Source organism: Amblyomma maculatum, chromosome 8 (assembly GCF_055883805.1).
Source record: "Amblyomma maculatum isolate TAMU_Amacu chromosome 8, ASM5588380v1, whole genome shotgun sequence".
Taxonomy (NCBI): domain Eukaryota; kingdom Metazoa; phylum Arthropoda; class Arachnida; order Ixodida; family Ixodidae; genus Amblyomma; species Amblyomma maculatum.
In genome coordinates this window covers 101,554,542-101,571,314 of record NC_139351.1, presented here as the reverse complement: position 1 = coordinate 101,571,314, position 16,773 = coordinate 101,554,542, and the positions used below count along the sequence as shown (strand labels likewise).

Sequence of the window (16,773 nt, the reverse complement as noted above, 5' to 3'; positions counted from 1 at the left end):
ATGCTGAATATTCTGCGAGGCTCCAAGGCTCCATCATTTAACACGCTTCGACTTCTGTACAGTGAGAAACAGGGCGCTATAATCTGCTTTTTGCTGTCAGAAATAACTGGAAAATTACAGTCTCTCGATTGCATTTGTCGCGATTATGCTAGGATCCCTGGCCTCCTTCACTAAAAATCAAAATTCGGGCTTGTAGAGGAGCTAGCCTTTCTAGCTTTTACTTGTAGTGTGCGTCGGTTACTCGGGAGCATTGAATGCTGGCCCTGAAAAACTGTTTGGCAAGTAAACCCGAGGTATTGCGGGTAATCTGCACTAGTTAGGTCGTATGGCATTTTTTTTTTTCAATTCTTGAATGTGTCTTGCCATGCTTCGACGCACGCGTGGGTTAAAAAATATGCGTTCGTTTTATCAGGGATACGGCCAATGTGCAGGAGGTGTTCATATGATCACACACTTCTCTTTGACCATGACTACAAGGCGTTGGCAGGTTACCTTCGCTTTGAAAGCTGGAGCTCTAAAAGCGCGATTCCGCGTGTTCATTTATTGCGAGAAAAGTTATCCCATCGATGTCAAATCAGCCGGAATCATTGCATCAATTTTCTCTATTTACGAAACTTAAACAATCAATGATGATTATAGTTATTATGTAAAAATAGGGGAACATTTTGCGAGCAACAATTCTTAACACTAACATATTACTCATTTCAATTGTATGCAAGATTTTTTTTTCACCTAGCCTGAGTAATTATCTCATCGCTCTATGTTCTAGCTACATTTCACTGAAGACCAGTTTGAGCCGCCAATATTACACGAACTCGAAAAAAAAAACAGACCAAACGCAGTTCCATCAATTTTCTCTCACCGACCTGTCCTGAAGTAAAGGAAGCCTCCTCGACAGAGACATGAACCTCGCGCTGATAGTAGTCAGTTATTTCTGTGGCTTGCCCTTTTCCCACCTCCATTTATGAGAAAACAAGAAAGTATACGAATTAAAAGTCAATGTATAGTTGTCTCGTCAGATATTATGAGATAATAGAGATATGACTGACAACGTAAGTCAATGAAAATTGAAGTATATCAATGGGTCATGGGACGGCATCAGATTAAATAGTGATGGTTATGAATAGTGATAGGTAATGATGGTGACTGTTACGGATAATAATAGTAAATTATAGTAATAGGCCCGGATAGTGAGGTGATAGTGTTCGTTGCGGATAGTGACAGTTACGATAGGTCTCTGGCGTTAGTAGATATAGTGATAGATAGGATAGCGATAGTTAATGAATTGGCAGTTATATGCTTTCTCATTTCCGCACGTTGAAGACCTATGTGCACCTTGTAATTTTTTTATTTGATTGTTGCGTTCAATGAAATCAAGCTCTTTTACACAGCGCATGAGACCACAGCATGCTTGCCCCAGAACTTCAGTGTATCGGCAATAGGGCCCACCACTTCTCCCAGTGTACCCTGCTGTCTTTTAACCACACGCGAAGTCAGTGAGTGGCCGCGTACTCATAAAATTATTTAATCCCTCCATCAGCATCATATCAAGACTGCCGTGGCTAACCTGTTCCTTGCCTCGAAGCAGCAAGGAACAGCTCAAAATTTCGTTTTATACGAAATTAACTAATGAACGCAGATTATCGCGGATCGCTAACTAGCACAGTGCCATTACACTTGGCCTAAGCTTTCCAACGGTATACGGTTCGGTGTTGCAGCTAAAATTTAGATTTTAATTGCAATTTACTAACTATCAATTAATTTGGCCCAGTAATTGATTGAAATACATGTACAATTAACCAATAATCCAATCTCATGGTTGATCACGTGACATATACTATGCTTAGAGAGATAGCTTGACAGTAGCGAAATAGACTAAGTCCTGCTTTAACCTTCTCTAATCTTGAAGCTCAAAGCACCAGCCTGGATCGTTTTCTGAAGTTTTACCGCGGTGACAGATTTCACGCTCTAAAAAAAACAAACATAAAGTCAGAGGCAGTACTAGATTAAGTGCACAAAGTAAAACCTTATCATGAGACTTAAAAAGTGTCTGTAGCACAGAACTCGCCTGAAAGCTTTGTTTATCAGTATTCCCCATTCAAACAGTTCTAAGAAGAAAGCAATCAATTCATGAACTTTACTATAGGCATTCTCAATGCTTTTCTCGCAATTTTTCAAAAATTTTGTGCACTCCTGGAGCGCAGACCTGTCCCGAAAGCTCGCGCTTCACTCACTGCTGCGACCGGCCGGCGGGCGTCAGGGGGAAAAAGCGTGTCGTGCGCAGCGCTCGCCGCCGCCGCGCGAGGAGAATCGAGGAGGAAAGCGCGGCGCGGAGGAGAGTGTCGCTACTTTCAAATTATCAAGGGACTTTAGGTGGGTATAGGGTGCCTGGGTATAAAGTCCGGGCTTTAGGTGGGTACCAGCTGCGCTGCCCGCAGCCTACCGCGCTGTCACATCTATGGCTAGAGGACTGCTCGCGCTGCATTTTAGCCCTTATCAAGTCGCAGCAGACCCCCAGCTATAACTGAAGCCGCTAACTACAAGTTTCAGGTTGCGTTTTGAGTCCTGGACTGGAAGCGGCGCACATATTTAACGCTTCTTGCTTATGAAGGCTTCTGCGTAGTTAGCGCAACTTCGGACATTCCGTGCTCACAAAGGGAAACACGGAATTTCTATTCTAACAATCTATTCTTATATATATTTTATTGATATAAAATATATTTGTAATTTTAGGAATAAAGTGAAATGCTTCAGTTGTATTGACATGCATATATGCATGGTTCTTTCTGTGCACTGTACACTTGCTGACAAGTAAACACGTACGCGCAGTTTTATTTATATTTCGTATATATGAAAAACAGAAGAAACAAAGTTGCGCAACACTCCTTTTATGTACATGTATAACAAACCAGGCATGTGGCAAAATTACATGAACAGCAGAGCACAAATACAGTGCCTAGAATACGAGGTCTCCTTACAGCGGCATGGTTTAAGATACATCGCGGTCTGTGATTGCACACCAGGCTTTGCCAAAGTAACCATCTTTTGATTAAAGAGGCTGACGAAGTTTTTTTTTTTTTTCTCACATTCACAATAGGCACGAGACGCGGCCGGTTCATCACAACGGGGGGGCTCGTTGGTAACGCCGCGGTGAAAGATATGTGCGCCCAATATGTAACTGCATCCATGACATGAGTGCATGTGTAGCGCAAAAGGACGAGGGACACAGAAAACGTACACAACACAGATGCTGTGTGTAGCGCCTGATTGTGTACATTTTCTTGTGCTTCCTTCTTTGCGCTACACACTCATGTTATGGAGCACCCGACTCGCCCAAGTTCCCCCCCCCCCCCCCCTATGATTATATATAACTGCATGCTCTAAAAATGTTTATCTCAAACTAAAGAAGTTGGCGCTTACCTTACGTCATTTCTATCGATGTTTCGGTTCCATTCTGCAGAATGCGCACGTAGCATATCAGATGGTGCAGTGAACATGAAAATAGTACGCTCCTTTTTCTAGCGGTAGCCTCGTTTGCCAACAATAAAGCAAGTCTTCTCTGTTTGCACTGCCGCTTTCTGTTTGGCATTTTTCTGTGCAGTTTAGTGAGAGGCACTAGAGAAATAACACTCAGGCACTCGCTTCGCCATTGTAGACACAGTAAAAAAGGAAGGGATACAGGCGGGCACAGAATGCACGCACAAAACGTGAAAAAGAACAGATGCAATCGTTGCCGAGCAGCTAGAAGTGCGGAATGACTCGCATGTGCAAGCACCTACACCGGAAATAAGCCGCTACAACTTGGTGAATGCAAAATACGCACAGAAGCAGGTTGAAAACACACACGCACAACACCAACAGACTGCCGTCTTCTGAAGCGAGGACACCGCGTCGTCTGCTCTGGTGGTACCCTACCGACAAGCGGCGCCCTCTGCCGCTATCAATTGGCTTTCATTGCAAATGGCGCCATCCTCTCGGGCGCTCGTCACACTAGCCATACTCGCCGCTTCGGTAGCTCGACAACGGCTATGGCAACTCTGCAACTGTGACGAGAGCAAGAGTCTCGAACTCGCCATTTTTACTGGGGCTCAAACCCACCACTTTTTCTTGGCATCGAGCCCTAGGCGTTACCCGAACCACACATTATTCTTGACATTTGGGACAGCACTCTACGTTACTTTTCTATATGCATAGACACTCCCCATAACGTCCGGTACCACTACATGCGGACAACTTCCGTGGCAAGTTTCAAGGACAAGAATTCGTCTCATGAGCAGCTGTATAAATATTCCGCCTGAATAATGAACTGTATGGGCTAAGGGTCTCTGTCGAGCGCATTAATCAGCGAAAGTTGGTTGGTACTGGTTGAGGTGGCTCTCCACCTTGCACGGTAGCCACCAGAACAAACGGCCGAAGCTGCGTCAACGAGGAGGAGGATGGCATAGCGGCGGCGCCGCCAGGGACTACGTGTGTGCACGCCGCGCAGTCGAAAAATGCCCTATCTGCATGTCCCTGCTATATCAAAAATGCAATAACAGCTCACCGAAGCCACGTGTCCTCAGATCCATGGCGATAATCCAAACTAATCCGAGCTGCATGTGGACGATATCAACCGGAGAAATGAGGCCTACCGTGCATGGCGGCGGCAGACAGGAGCTTTCTTCAGCCGCAAGGCACGCAAGGGACCAACTCTTGCGCACGCGCGTTACTGTCGCCGACAGCGATTTCCCTCTTTTCGCTGGAAGCATGCAGCGGCAGTGTGCAGTGACGGTGTACATTTCCGCGCGGCTCTCGCGCGGAAAGACGGTGCTGTCGCATTTCCAGCGGCCGGACTTTTTTGTTTGTTTGTTAGCTTCTTCCCCGTCATGACAAAAAGAGATAAAGATCTTGCTTTAGGCATGCAAGTTTGGACTGCATGCATGCGCGAGCCGGCGCTTAGGCGACGGACATCGTGTTTTCTGCACTTGAGTTCTAGACGCTTAATTTCCGCGGTAACGCGGAATGGCAATGGCTGCCATTTTTTTTTAATGAGACCTGTAAGTACATGGTTAGACTGATAAAAAAAACACAAACTTCAATAAAGCCGTTAGCTTTATCCGATCATTCATAAGAAATATTATGTAGACCCTCAGCCGCCTATACAATGCGCAAATTACTTGCCGCAGTACGCCCGACTGCTTGCTGTCCGTGACTACGCCACATACGTTATTGCTTCCCAGCACTCACTGCGGATTTTCCTAACAACATACACGTCATTGTAACGATTCTTGCCAGTTTCGACTGATCAGTAGAATAATGATTTCAGCGTATCTACAATCAAATCACAAGTACCCCGCCGCGGATATTAGTATATGCTTGCCAAAAGTGCCCAAAGCAGTAGGAACTTGCGAAACTCTCCTAGCAGCGCAAGAAGAGAAGCTACCTAGCATTCGTACTGACACAATCTAGAGTTCGTATCGCCTACATATGGTCTCCATATCAAAACTACCTAATCATCATGCCAGAACCATACAAAATATAAAGCCATATTCGTTTCTACAGTCCCCACTAGAGTCCCTATTGCAGCACAACAAAGATCAAACATATTTGCCTCGACCCATTAGACATATTCACCGTTCCATTGCTCTTTTATGCTTACTTCATAAACATCATTGCAGAACCAGGCCATCTACATTTCCTCTGGGAGCACCTTTACGCCTTTCATGTCGCTTGCATAATCAGTGCAGCACAAAACGTATCCAGGAAAACAACTCAAAAATTGTTTGTTTTGTGGGGTTTAACGTCCGAAAGTGACTCAGGCTAAGAGAGACACCTTAGTGGAGGACTACGGTAATTTAGACCACCTGGGGTTCTTTAACGTGCGCTGACATCGCACAGCACACGGTCGCCTTGCTTTTCGCCTCCATCGAAGACCGGCCGCTGAGGCCGGAATTTGATCCCGCATTCCATACTTCCATGCGCCATCGATTCTTTGAAATGATTTTCCTGACATTATAGCCTGCATCTCTAAACATCAACCATTCTACTACCTGTTTTGCGAACATCTCGAATTATATCGTAACGTCCTTTATCCTTGTTCTGCAGTATATTTCTAAGCGGCTTGCGTTGGATTCTTGCGAGCTTTACCTTTACAAAGATTCATGATACTAATGTGAACGCTACATTTTTTACATGTGCATTTGCGATGCCTTGCATTCATATCATTACTGTATCTCTCATCTATGTAGGTATATTTAGGCCATTAAATTTTGCCGCGTGCAACATTTTCTATTGTTTTCGCCTTGTATATCATGCTGTATTAACTATGTAGTTTCTGTTGTACTTCAGTCGTTCTTTGACCCCCTTAATACCCTTCTGTGTCCTGTAATAAATAATTAAACAAACCCCTCGGCACCGCTAGCACTTGCGCCAAGTTCCGGCACCTCTTTACCCGTAACGTGTTTATAGTTATAGTTCTTGAATGTAACGCCATGTCTTCAAAGTAATGCTCCTAAACGTGAGAGACACCCGCCTCTTTTTGCGAAGAACTATCTGCTCCCGATTTTAATTGGTTACAGTCATCGTGAGGCGGTATGAAAAAACTAGATGGTTTGGCTCCGCCAACCAGCCTAATATCTGCAGAAGGCACGTTCGAGTCAAGATTTTGCTCGGATCTGAATCACCAGGGCAGTGCGGGGGAGGGGGACAAGCGGACAAATTTCAGTTCGGATTAGTGCCTTCGCACTAAAAGTGATAACCGGTACTATCGGTTCTGCTGCTATTTGTGTATACCGGGCGCAAAGCAGGGTGGCATGTGTAATATACCCTATCTTGAATTCGTCAAGCGCACAGATTTTACCCACTGTCCACGCAAAAGCCAGCTTGAAAATCGGACTAGCTTGTCGTTACTGCAGCGAACGGAAAGGATTTCTCCCCTTCATGCAGTGGCACCGCCGCTGTTACTATGCCAACATCTGGCGTGTTCAGACATGTTTGGGTATGCAGTGGCACATGAGCTGTTATGACGTACGTCAGATACTGCAACAATGACTATGACTAACCATGGCTGACTAAACTATGACGTGACCAATCCGGCCTACTAATCATAGTAATATCCATGGTTAGTCATATTCATGTTTAGTCACAGTCATATTCATAATTACCGTAGTGATATAGTCAGTCATATTCGTGGTTAGTTATAGCGTAGTCGTGATTAGGCATAGTCGTGGTTTATACGTCAGTCATAATCATGGTCAGTGATAGTCACGGATAGTTATATCTATAATTAGCCATGTCATGGTTAGTATTAGCCATGCTGGTGGTGGTAGCGGTTCATTAAAATAATAATCAAAAAGGAAAGAAAAGAATGTTGGTCGCGGCAATTGCTTTCTCTGGTCCCTCACTGCGGAGGTAGAGTGCGAGATCGTTGTCATCGCGGGAAAACGCAGCACATCACTCTGAGTGGTGCAACAGCAAGCCGGAGCCGTCATACATCTCCGAGTGACCACCTGCTTGTTTACACTGATGGCTCCGTGGAGAGAAAAAGTAGCTCGCTTGCAGCCATGGCCACCATCCTTGCCCTAAAGTTGCACCGGCCAGTAAAATATTGGCATATCTGGGCTCTTCGACCATGGCGGAACTACTGAACCTAGGCCTGGACCTGTTGCTCACCCTTACTACAGTGTTACTAGACCCTCACTCCACCACCGCCCAGGTGTGCACTGTTGTTGACCGCGCGCCGCCCTCAGCCACCGGCAGACTCCCGGCCGTGGCATCCCACTGCTGTGAGTAATACGCAATTGTCATAGTAATTTTAATAAACTAATTATGATTATGGCTATGACTAACCATGACTATGAATAATCAATTCTTAATTATCATAATTATTTATCAGTGATCGATTTCATTATTATCGATCTGTAGGAGATTGACAGGTGCGAAGGACGTTTTCTGGCCACACTTTCTGATCATACGAAGCACGAGACAATAAACGATATTGCATTGAAAACATGACTACAACGCCACTGGCTCGCGTGACCGCCATTTCCGGAGCGCAGCTGCAAAACTGAAACATTACTTATGTAACTGCAGCACTTGATCTGGACCTGTGCTGGCACGCCGAGCCTCCAGGCCAACTACACATCTGCTCATTACATCAAAACTGGATAGCCCTCAATACCGACGCCAAGCGCAAGCTTAGTGCCTTGCTAGACTTCATTTCGGAGTATGGGGTACTCACCCTCACCTAACCTACCCACTTCTCCTCTAGGTTTTAGGCCATCCTTGTGAATAAAGATTTATGAATGTATAAATAATTAATGAATGTATATATCTGTCTGTGTCTTCTAAGCGCACATTTATTTAAAAAAAAAACAAACAAACATGAACTACTCTGTCAAAAGTCTTATACGAACAATGTGCGGGGCAAGCTTACTAAGGCTGGGGTTGTAGTCGACAAAATTACCAGTTAGTTCTAAAGTTTGTAGTCGCGCCATTGTGATACCCGTTCAAGCATTCGAATGCATCAAGCGTTTGAAAGTCGCGCCATTCTGCCTTGGCGTCTTAACCGATAGCGATCTGACGCTCCGCGGTTCAAGAGCATACAATCTATGTTTTCAAACTTTTAGCAACTGAGTCCTTAAAAGTCTAATGAGGCTTTTAAAGACCTAAATGCGCTTCCCTAGCGTTGCAAAAGGTAACGCCAGGGTAGGCCAGTTACACTACCACCGTGAGCTTCCACCGTGACCGTGAGCACTACTAGCAAATAAACAAAATTGTTTGCAGGTTAAATTTTCAAAGTCAAGAGCACTTTTGTTATTTACATTGTTATTTGGTTGAATTTTTAGAGTTTTGTGTATATTGGAAGTTATGAAAACAACACGTTGCGCTTTGAGTTGTGAACAATCACTAGCGCCACCACACTGATTGTGCTTGTGTCGCTTGTCGTGCCAAGTCTTTTCCCGGATTGGTAGATCGTCAAAATGGTGAGTGCTGCTTCGTTGCCTCCAAATCCGTCTAAATCGAAAAATATGGAGCTAAATCTGCAATTTAAGCTTTATTAAGCGTGTGTATGATAACTAGTCAGTACAGTCCGTTTTGTTTTTTGCTCGAGAAAGTCCTATTTTAGTAAAAAGTTGCCTTCGGCGTCCATGCACCTAGGCGATGGCGTTTAACCGCAGCGCTTTGCACGGTTTGTTTTGACTGATACGACGTGTTCGTACTTTTGCCTTTCAGACGAAGGGTACCTCCAGTTTCGGAAAACGGAGGAATAAGACCCACACGCTGTGCCGGCGTTGTGGTCGCAGCAGTTACCACATCCAGAAGTCGCGATGTGCTCAGTGCGGCTACCCCAACAGCAAGATGCGCCACTGTAAGTTACATGCGTTAGCCCGTGTCATTTTTCATCAAGGTATCAGCAGTGCATTTCGCGTAAAGTTCGTGTTGCTCGATCGGTGCTGTTTCTTCACTAGTTGAATGCATCCTGCCGCGTGTCGTAGCCGTGTTACTAATTTCGCAGAATCGTTTTTGGTTAAAAAGCGGGCGTTCTTTTTGGGTGCAGACGGCGTTTAACTAGCGAAGATTAGGCGAAAAACGTGAGCTTGTTGCTCTCGCAGAGCATAAGGACTAGCAAGGTATGCAAACATGCATGATTAAGTCAACGCGGCCTATTCACCTTTAGCAGCAGCAGTGACTGTTTCCAACGTTCTCGATGATTAAATTGATCTAGAGCCCTCCTCTACTGTGTCCTCCACAGCCCCTTTGTCGCCGCATACCGTAAACTGCACAACTTACAAGCTCCCGAGTGTCATCCGTCGAAAGCAGGGATCTAGAAGAAAAAAAAAAATCAAAGAGGACAGAGAAGAGACGAGGTCGTTGCCGGGAATGCGGACCCGCTGTTTTCTAAAGGGAGCGTTGTTGGCAGGCACAAGGGAAAGGTCGAGTGCGAAACTCTTGAAGCGTTTCTCTTTAGTATGCAAGGGGATGATGCATCAGCACACCCATCTTATTGATGCAGAAGGAACTAAGCTTCCTATCGTACCAGCTCTAGAGCACGGCTTATCTCTAGTATGTAGTTTTTACATTACTCAGCTGCACATGCTCTGCTACCTTTCCTGGGAGAATGTTTTTTTTTTTTTTTTTTCATTAAAGAACAGTTGTTAGTCCAGTCGTTTTGTGTGCTCGTCCCATCTCTGTTCTTTTTTTCTTTTCTTCAAGAACGTGTACTAAATCCTGTTATGACTGCACGGTGAAAGCACTGTTGATCACCTTTTCACTGCTATAGCTACATGCACATGATTCAAACATTTCATCACTTATGAACAGTGCTGATCTAAGGAACCACTGATGTCTTCCCTTTTGTTTGTTGCTTATCGACTGCATTCACGAAGCTCTTAACTTCAGGCATTTTTCTCTCCCTTTTTGCTATCGTCATGCAGACAACTGGAGTGTCAAGGCTAAGAGGAGGAAGACCACTGGCACTGGCCGTCTCCGCCACCTCAGGAAGGTCTGGAGGCGTTTCAGGTGAGCCGCAACAAACTGAACAGGAAAATGGCATTATACATTATGCACTTTTTTTGGAGTATGTGAGAAACAAGTGTGGTGATGCTTGAGCAGACTGGCAAAAGCGGCTGGTTGGTCATACATAATAACGGCTTTATGCGCTACCTCTAGTAAACTGCACCGATTAACAGGCACTGCCATGTAGTTTGCCAATGGCAGCATGTTAAACCATGAGAAATGTGCTTAACAGCAAACAGTAGGGTCATACAGGGGTGGAAGTACTGCTCCAATTGCTGCATTCTGCTCCAAACTGATTCCCCTGCTCCATCCTGCTCCAAAATGCAATATTGCTTCAAAACTGCTCCAAACTGGCTGTTTTGCTGCTTTGCCATCAAATTTAGCAGAACACGGGAACAATGTCATTGTATCAGTGGCACGCATCTTGCACTGGGATTAATACAAACGAGCTTCTTGTAAGGGAAGAAAGCATGGAGTATAATAAATATTTGTTCGCAAGTGAATTTAGTATGAGCCAGCGTCGGTTGGAGATAATTGCGGAAACAAAATGCACTGTGCATGTGATGTGGCAGCTACTCTCAGCCTTTTAAATTGCGGGTGGAGATAAGCGTTATCAGCAAGCGAAGCCGGTAGCGCAAACCATTGTGAGCTGTTAGGAATAAAATTTGTCCGACTGCAAAAACTGCATGTGTTATTCTAATGGTTCTGCTGTGAAAACAAGTAGGTAGTTCACCATTGAGTCTCTTTGTCGGTAGCAAGCTTGTCAGGCCGACACAAAACCATACTTGAAGCGTTATGGGTTGGTACGCCAAAGCTCTCAGTTACTAGGAAGCTTCTCAAGAGTGTTAGAAAGGCATACAGGGCCTATCGCCAAAATATTAAAAAGGAGCCCAAGCATTGCTCAAGCAAAGAATGATAAACTATTGGCAGGAGGCAGTGAAATAAAAAAGCTGTGGGATGGAAAGGCTGCCCTATCTGTAGCCCAAAGCTGCTACAAAATGCCCTAGCCTGCTTCCAATCCTGTAGACCTCCATCATATTTACAAACGGACAATACGATCAAGGTTGTGCTGCAGTTGTCTGTGATCCTACGGTAGGCAAAAAGCACTGAAGTGGCACTGGCGCCAAGCTTGTCAATGCGAGTTATTGTGGTCTGAAGGTGCCTTTTTGGCAGATGAAATATCCATGTCCTCAAAATTTATCAGCCCAGGCATAGGATCCAAAGGATCATGCAATACCCTTTGTCTGGGGGCTTTGAGGTGTATTCTAAATAAAATAAAATAGATATGCACAAGATAGGGAGCAGAAATGTCATGCTCATTAATCTGAATTCCAAGTTAGTATCGCTGCTAGAGTGCATCGAAGTGGTTGACTCGACATTTCAATATATCCAGTCAAAATAGGTAAGCCCATTAGGTCAGACTAGATGTTAGGTATAAAGCGCACGAGCAAGAGCAGGGGGGAGTTGCTAGTTGAGTTTGCAGAACAGAATAACTTAAGAATCATGATTACCTTCTTAACGGAAGAACCGGAAATGGACACTGAAAACTCCTAACGGGGAGACTAAAAATGAAATTGACTTCATACTGTGTTCAACCCCCGCCATTATGCAAGATGTAGAGGTAATCTGGAAAGTGCGGTGTAGTGACCACAGGATGGTGAGGTCCCGAATCAGTCTGAATCTGAAAAAGGAACTCAACAGATTAGTAAGAAAGAAGTCCATCAACGAATTGGCGGTGAGGGGGAGGGCAGAAGAGTTCACTATTTCGTTACAGAATAGATATTCAGCTCTAACCGAGGATGGCGACACCCTAGAAGCAATAAACTATAATTTCAGAGATATCATTACTGAGTGCGCTGTGGAAGTAGGCAGTAGGATGCAGGCATCGTGAAATCAGGGGGTAGACGGGCCATACGTGAAAGTGCTGGAAGATATATATACTGGCTGCACAGCAATCATAGTTCTGCATAAAGTAACAAAATTCCCATAATGAAAGGCGTTAGACAAAGCTTGCTTAGAGAAAGTATTCAGACATTGAATGGGAGCAGCTATGGACAAGGGTAGATGGAAAATACCTCAGTAATCTGCGATTTGCTGATGACATTGCCTTGTTGAGTAACTCACGAGATGAACTGCAAAGAATGATTGGTGACATAGACAGGGAAAGTAGAAAGGTAGGCTTGAAAATCAATATGCAGAAGGCTAAGGTAAAGTTCAACAGCCTTGGTAAGGAACGGCAGTTTACATTAGGTAGCGAAGCACTGGAAGTAGTAGGGGCATACGTCTACTTAGAACATGTAGTAACTGCAGATCCGGACCATGAAAAGGAAATAAGATTGGGATGGACCGCATTTGGCTAGCACTAGCAGATTATGATAAGCAGCTTACCGGTATCGCTCAAGAGGAACTCAAGTTACTGAAATTCTAGTGGAAATCAAGAAGAAATAAGCATGGGCAGGACGTGTAGTGTGAAGCGAGGATAATGTTTGCTGCTAGTCTGTTCCAAGTTTTTGCTAAAGGCTGCCTGTGTTATATTATACATCTTTACATGCTTTGGCCGTTCATTTCAGGGGTTAGTGCGGAATTGGAGAGGCATTGAACTTGCATAAAAAGGAATCAGATTGGAGATTTTGTATTTCATAAAAGGAAACTGCAATTATCAAAGGCGTTTGACCTTGGAAATATGCTCCAAAACTCGTTCTGTTGCTCCAAAGCTGCTCCAGAATGCTCGAGCCTGCTTCCACCCCTTGGCAGATCATAACTACCATGCAGTTAGCACATCACGGTAGGAGCTATAGGCACCGTGTGCATCTAACTCCAGGAACGTGTGTGCCACTAGTGGCGGCCTGCACGTCTAGAGTGTGAAGGCTGTGCGTACTCGTTGCAGCGGTTGTAGTCTGCCCATACTACTGCAATAGGCAGGAGAGCTCATGTCGGGCACAAATGAGCGCTGCAAACAGTATGAGATATTTGTTTGCTGCAACAGCCCTTGAACAAATTCTTTTGTGACAGAGTTTAACTGCTTTCCGACATGGCATTGGGAGCAGGAACGACGCCTGCGTTGAAACTAGTTCTATGCCACTGTCGTGGATATAGTTAATTTACTCCTATGGAAATCCTTGCTTTCTGTTCTATTTGAGGTTATGAAAAACAAAAAACAAAATGCATGCTATGGAACCTCTTGTAAATTACCCGCTAGCCCGAACCCTGACCCTTCTAAGCTCTGTACATAATTGCAGTGGCCACTCGCATGCAGTCTTTTTTTAGGCAGTGCTTGGATACTTGCGAGTGACCAGTGCAAACTCCTGCCTTTTCTATTTTGTAAACTTTGCAAAGCATTCTTGCTGTCCTCACCTTGTCCATTTTCTTCTTGCTGGCCACAGCTTGGGTCTGAGATATTAAATCGTAGTTGCCTCAGCCTTTTTTTTTTTTTTTTTTTTTTTTTCTCATAAGCCGCTACATCCTTTGTCGTCCGAGTTTTTCTTTTTTTGTTGACTGAAAGCATGTTGACAGCTTCAAAGACAGCATGGTGTACATTGTATCTTATGTTCAATTACCTGTACAGTTATGGACAATTTGTGCTATGTGGGTTTGCACAAAATAAAAAAAATTAGTCCAGTGCGGTCGGGCAACGCAGAATACTGAAGCATGAGGGGTGTCCGTGCTTCACTGGAAATAAATTAGAGACTAACTAGCAAGGCAAAGCAGATTTATGATGCATCCACCATCATGGAAACTTTTGTCCACGACCGTACCTTTTTCGACAGCCTTCCTTTTTGAGACTTCAATATCCTTCTTAAGGCGACTATATATCAGCTTCTATTAGTTTGAAAAAAAAATAAACCTGCCACAGTGGCAGTATGCCTTGAATGCATCTGTTGGTGATGTATATCTGCGCAGTGCACTGGGCTGACACCTCACTCTAGTTTTCCTGAAAAGTCTCTTCACATTGTCGATGTTGCCAGAACAAAAAAGCTCGGTTCCTTAGTCAAGTTCCGGTAGCGAGAAAATATATATTTTGTCAGTCAAAGGCAGAGTCGAATACAGCAATGGTGTGCAAGCTTCCATTGCATTGGTAGCGAAAATCATCAGCAACAATACGGAGCCTCCGCACTCAGGACGCCTAACTGGCTACTGGTTGCGTTGAACACAGCGCATGCACGGTGCCTATAAATGGCAGTTGGGATAGCGAACCTGGTGTTAGTGCGCTTTAGTGGTGTGCTGTCGCATGGTGGAGGAATTGCTAAGATTTCTTGTCACAGAGTCAGTTGAAAAATACATGTTAGAAATCGTTGGCAGTTCTGAAGTGTGGGAGCTAGATTATTTTAGGCAAATATCATTTGACACAGCTTTGTTAATGTGGTATGCATTTTAATACGAGCCAAAAGTATGTTTAATATTCCGGCCAGCATAATGGTAAAAGGTCTTGCAGCATCCATTTGCACAAGAACTACTAGGGCATGGCATTTGTTATTTTAGGTTCCCGGCAGAAACCCCCAAGGTTGTGCCGCTTATTGTAACTTGTGGTTTGCTTTGTATCTCTCTTGAAGCTTTTTGTCTGAGTGCTGTGAGGCTGAATTTGTCATTATCGAATTATGTAAAATATAGTGTGCACTGCTTTTGTGTGGTCTAACCCTCATTGAAGACAGCCTGGTCACAGCGACTGCTTTTCAATGGAGCTTAAACATCAGGCACTCGTGCACTGTGAGATGTCTGCATGCTGTAAGAACCCCAGGGAGGCAATTACCCAGAGCCCTGCACTACAGTACCTCCCATAGTATTATTTGCTTTTGGTCTTTATACCCCATAAATGAAATCAAGTGAGATGGAAGTTGGGATAATTTCAGAGGCGGTCTGTGCATGCAGTCATATATTTCTGGACGTTACTTATGTGGAGGCCATTTTCCAGGCTATCATGTTTGTTTGGACTGACTAAGCTGTCAGTGGCAGTGCAGTTAGAACTTTTATTTGGCTGGGAACAAGTCTCTGCACATGATACCACATTTCCTCATGTATAGGTGGCCTTTTCCGCTGCTTCAAATTTATATGAAGAAAAGGAATGTAGGGAATGACACTTGTACAGAAAATACTACGAAATGTTTACCTTTGCCAGCTCATCCTACGGCTCTCGCTACCACTGTTTCTGCATAGATGCTTAACATGCGTCTTTTTCAGAAGAGCAGCGTAATAAATTCTCATAATATCACACCCCTGCGTTAGCCCCGCGTTTCGACGTTATGCTTTCCAAATGTGTGGGAGCGACCTGAGCAGATGCAGTGAGGAAACCAGCAAAGACACTTTTTCGCATACGGTAATGGCAAGATTATTATTCACCCGTGGAAAAGATCTGTGGTTGATGTGAAGCGTCGATGATGCTAGGGACATCGAAGTTTTCTGCTGAACTGTAGAACTGAATGAACATATTTTTCACACACGACACAATGCTGTCCTTGATGGAAGAGCTCCTCGTGCAGCTGCAGCTCGTGTATGTGGCATGCTGTGACTGTTGCCTCATTGACACGTTGGTGATTCTGAAATTCCATTGCTGCCACGCAAACTTTTTTAACTCTTCGAAGTTAGGTGATTGACCTGTAGCGCATACCAGCCAGTATGAGAGCAGAAAAAAACTGGCGTTTGATGCTTGAAAGTGTTGATGCTAGATTCCGCAGTGTGCTAGTATTGAGTAGTTTTTGGAGGTTTAGCGAGATCGGCTGAGTAAACTATGGACAGGCACTCATCACTGCCTCGCTGACTTTTCTTGGCCTCTCTAAAACCAGATATTGCCCTTGTAGTCAACATGTTTAGAAGATTTAATAAAAGTGGTGATTGTGTTTTTGCAGGAACGGTTTTCGTGAGGGAGGCCTGCCAAAGTCCCAAAAGCATGCAGTTGCTGGTGGATCTGCGTCTGGTGGCAAATAAATGTGTATAAAAGCCAACAAATCTCTCACAATAAAAAAAAAAAACTGGACATTGCTATTTTGGATACTCCACTGGCACTAACCGTTGTGTTAACCTTGCAGAGTCGACATAAACAATTTTCTGCTGTCCGTGTAGCCCCATTGTCATCCCAGATCACCATGGGTGAAATTGCAGCTGGACCAGGAAGCCCAGCTTTGATATCGGCGCGGTGGCAGTGTGCCGCACATTTAAGAACTCCTTCCCAAGTGGAACTTTTCCAAAGCTCTCCACTATAGTGCCTATTGCTGGAGTTGTTTTGGGATGTTAAAACCTCCACAAACTATAAGTACTGCTGTAATTGGTCCACTTGCATGATTA

At 44.4% G+C, this 16,773-nt stretch overlaps 3 protein-coding genes across 5 annotated transcripts in view; 2 read left to right on the top strand and 1 right to left on the bottom strand.

Moving 5' to 3' along the window:
* LOC146182009 (1-phosphatidylinositol 4,5-bisphosphate phosphodiesterase delta-1-like) overlaps positions 1-4,698 on the bottom strand; it is a 155,382-nt gene extending 150,684 nt beyond the window's left edge. For 2 of the 3 annotated variants that reach the window (XM_084577010.1, XM_084577012.1), the window contains exon 1: positions 4,544-4,698. The gene's annotated coding sequence lies outside the window, so the exon portion shown is untranslated. Of the gene's footprint in view, positions 1-3,420; positions 3,861-4,543 lie in introns of those variants that run through there. The other variant, XM_084577011.1, reaches the window with a different exon arrangement.
* The window catches only part of LOC146182002 (uncharacterized), a 223,046-nt gene that overhangs the window by 24,527 nt on the left and 181,746 nt on the right, over positions 1-16,773 (top strand). The window lies entirely within an intron of this gene.
* On the top strand, positions 8,825-16,465 carry RpL37a (ribosomal protein L37a). The gene is made up of 4 exons (XM_084577005.1): positions 8,825-8,963; positions 9,214-9,349; positions 10,416-10,500; positions 16,338-16,465. Exons 1-4 carry the CDS (start codon positions 8,961-8,963, stop codon positions 16,414-16,416), a joined length of 303 nt encoding a protein of 100 aa, XP_084433131.1. The 5' UTR covers positions 8,825-8,960; the 3' UTR covers positions 16,417-16,465.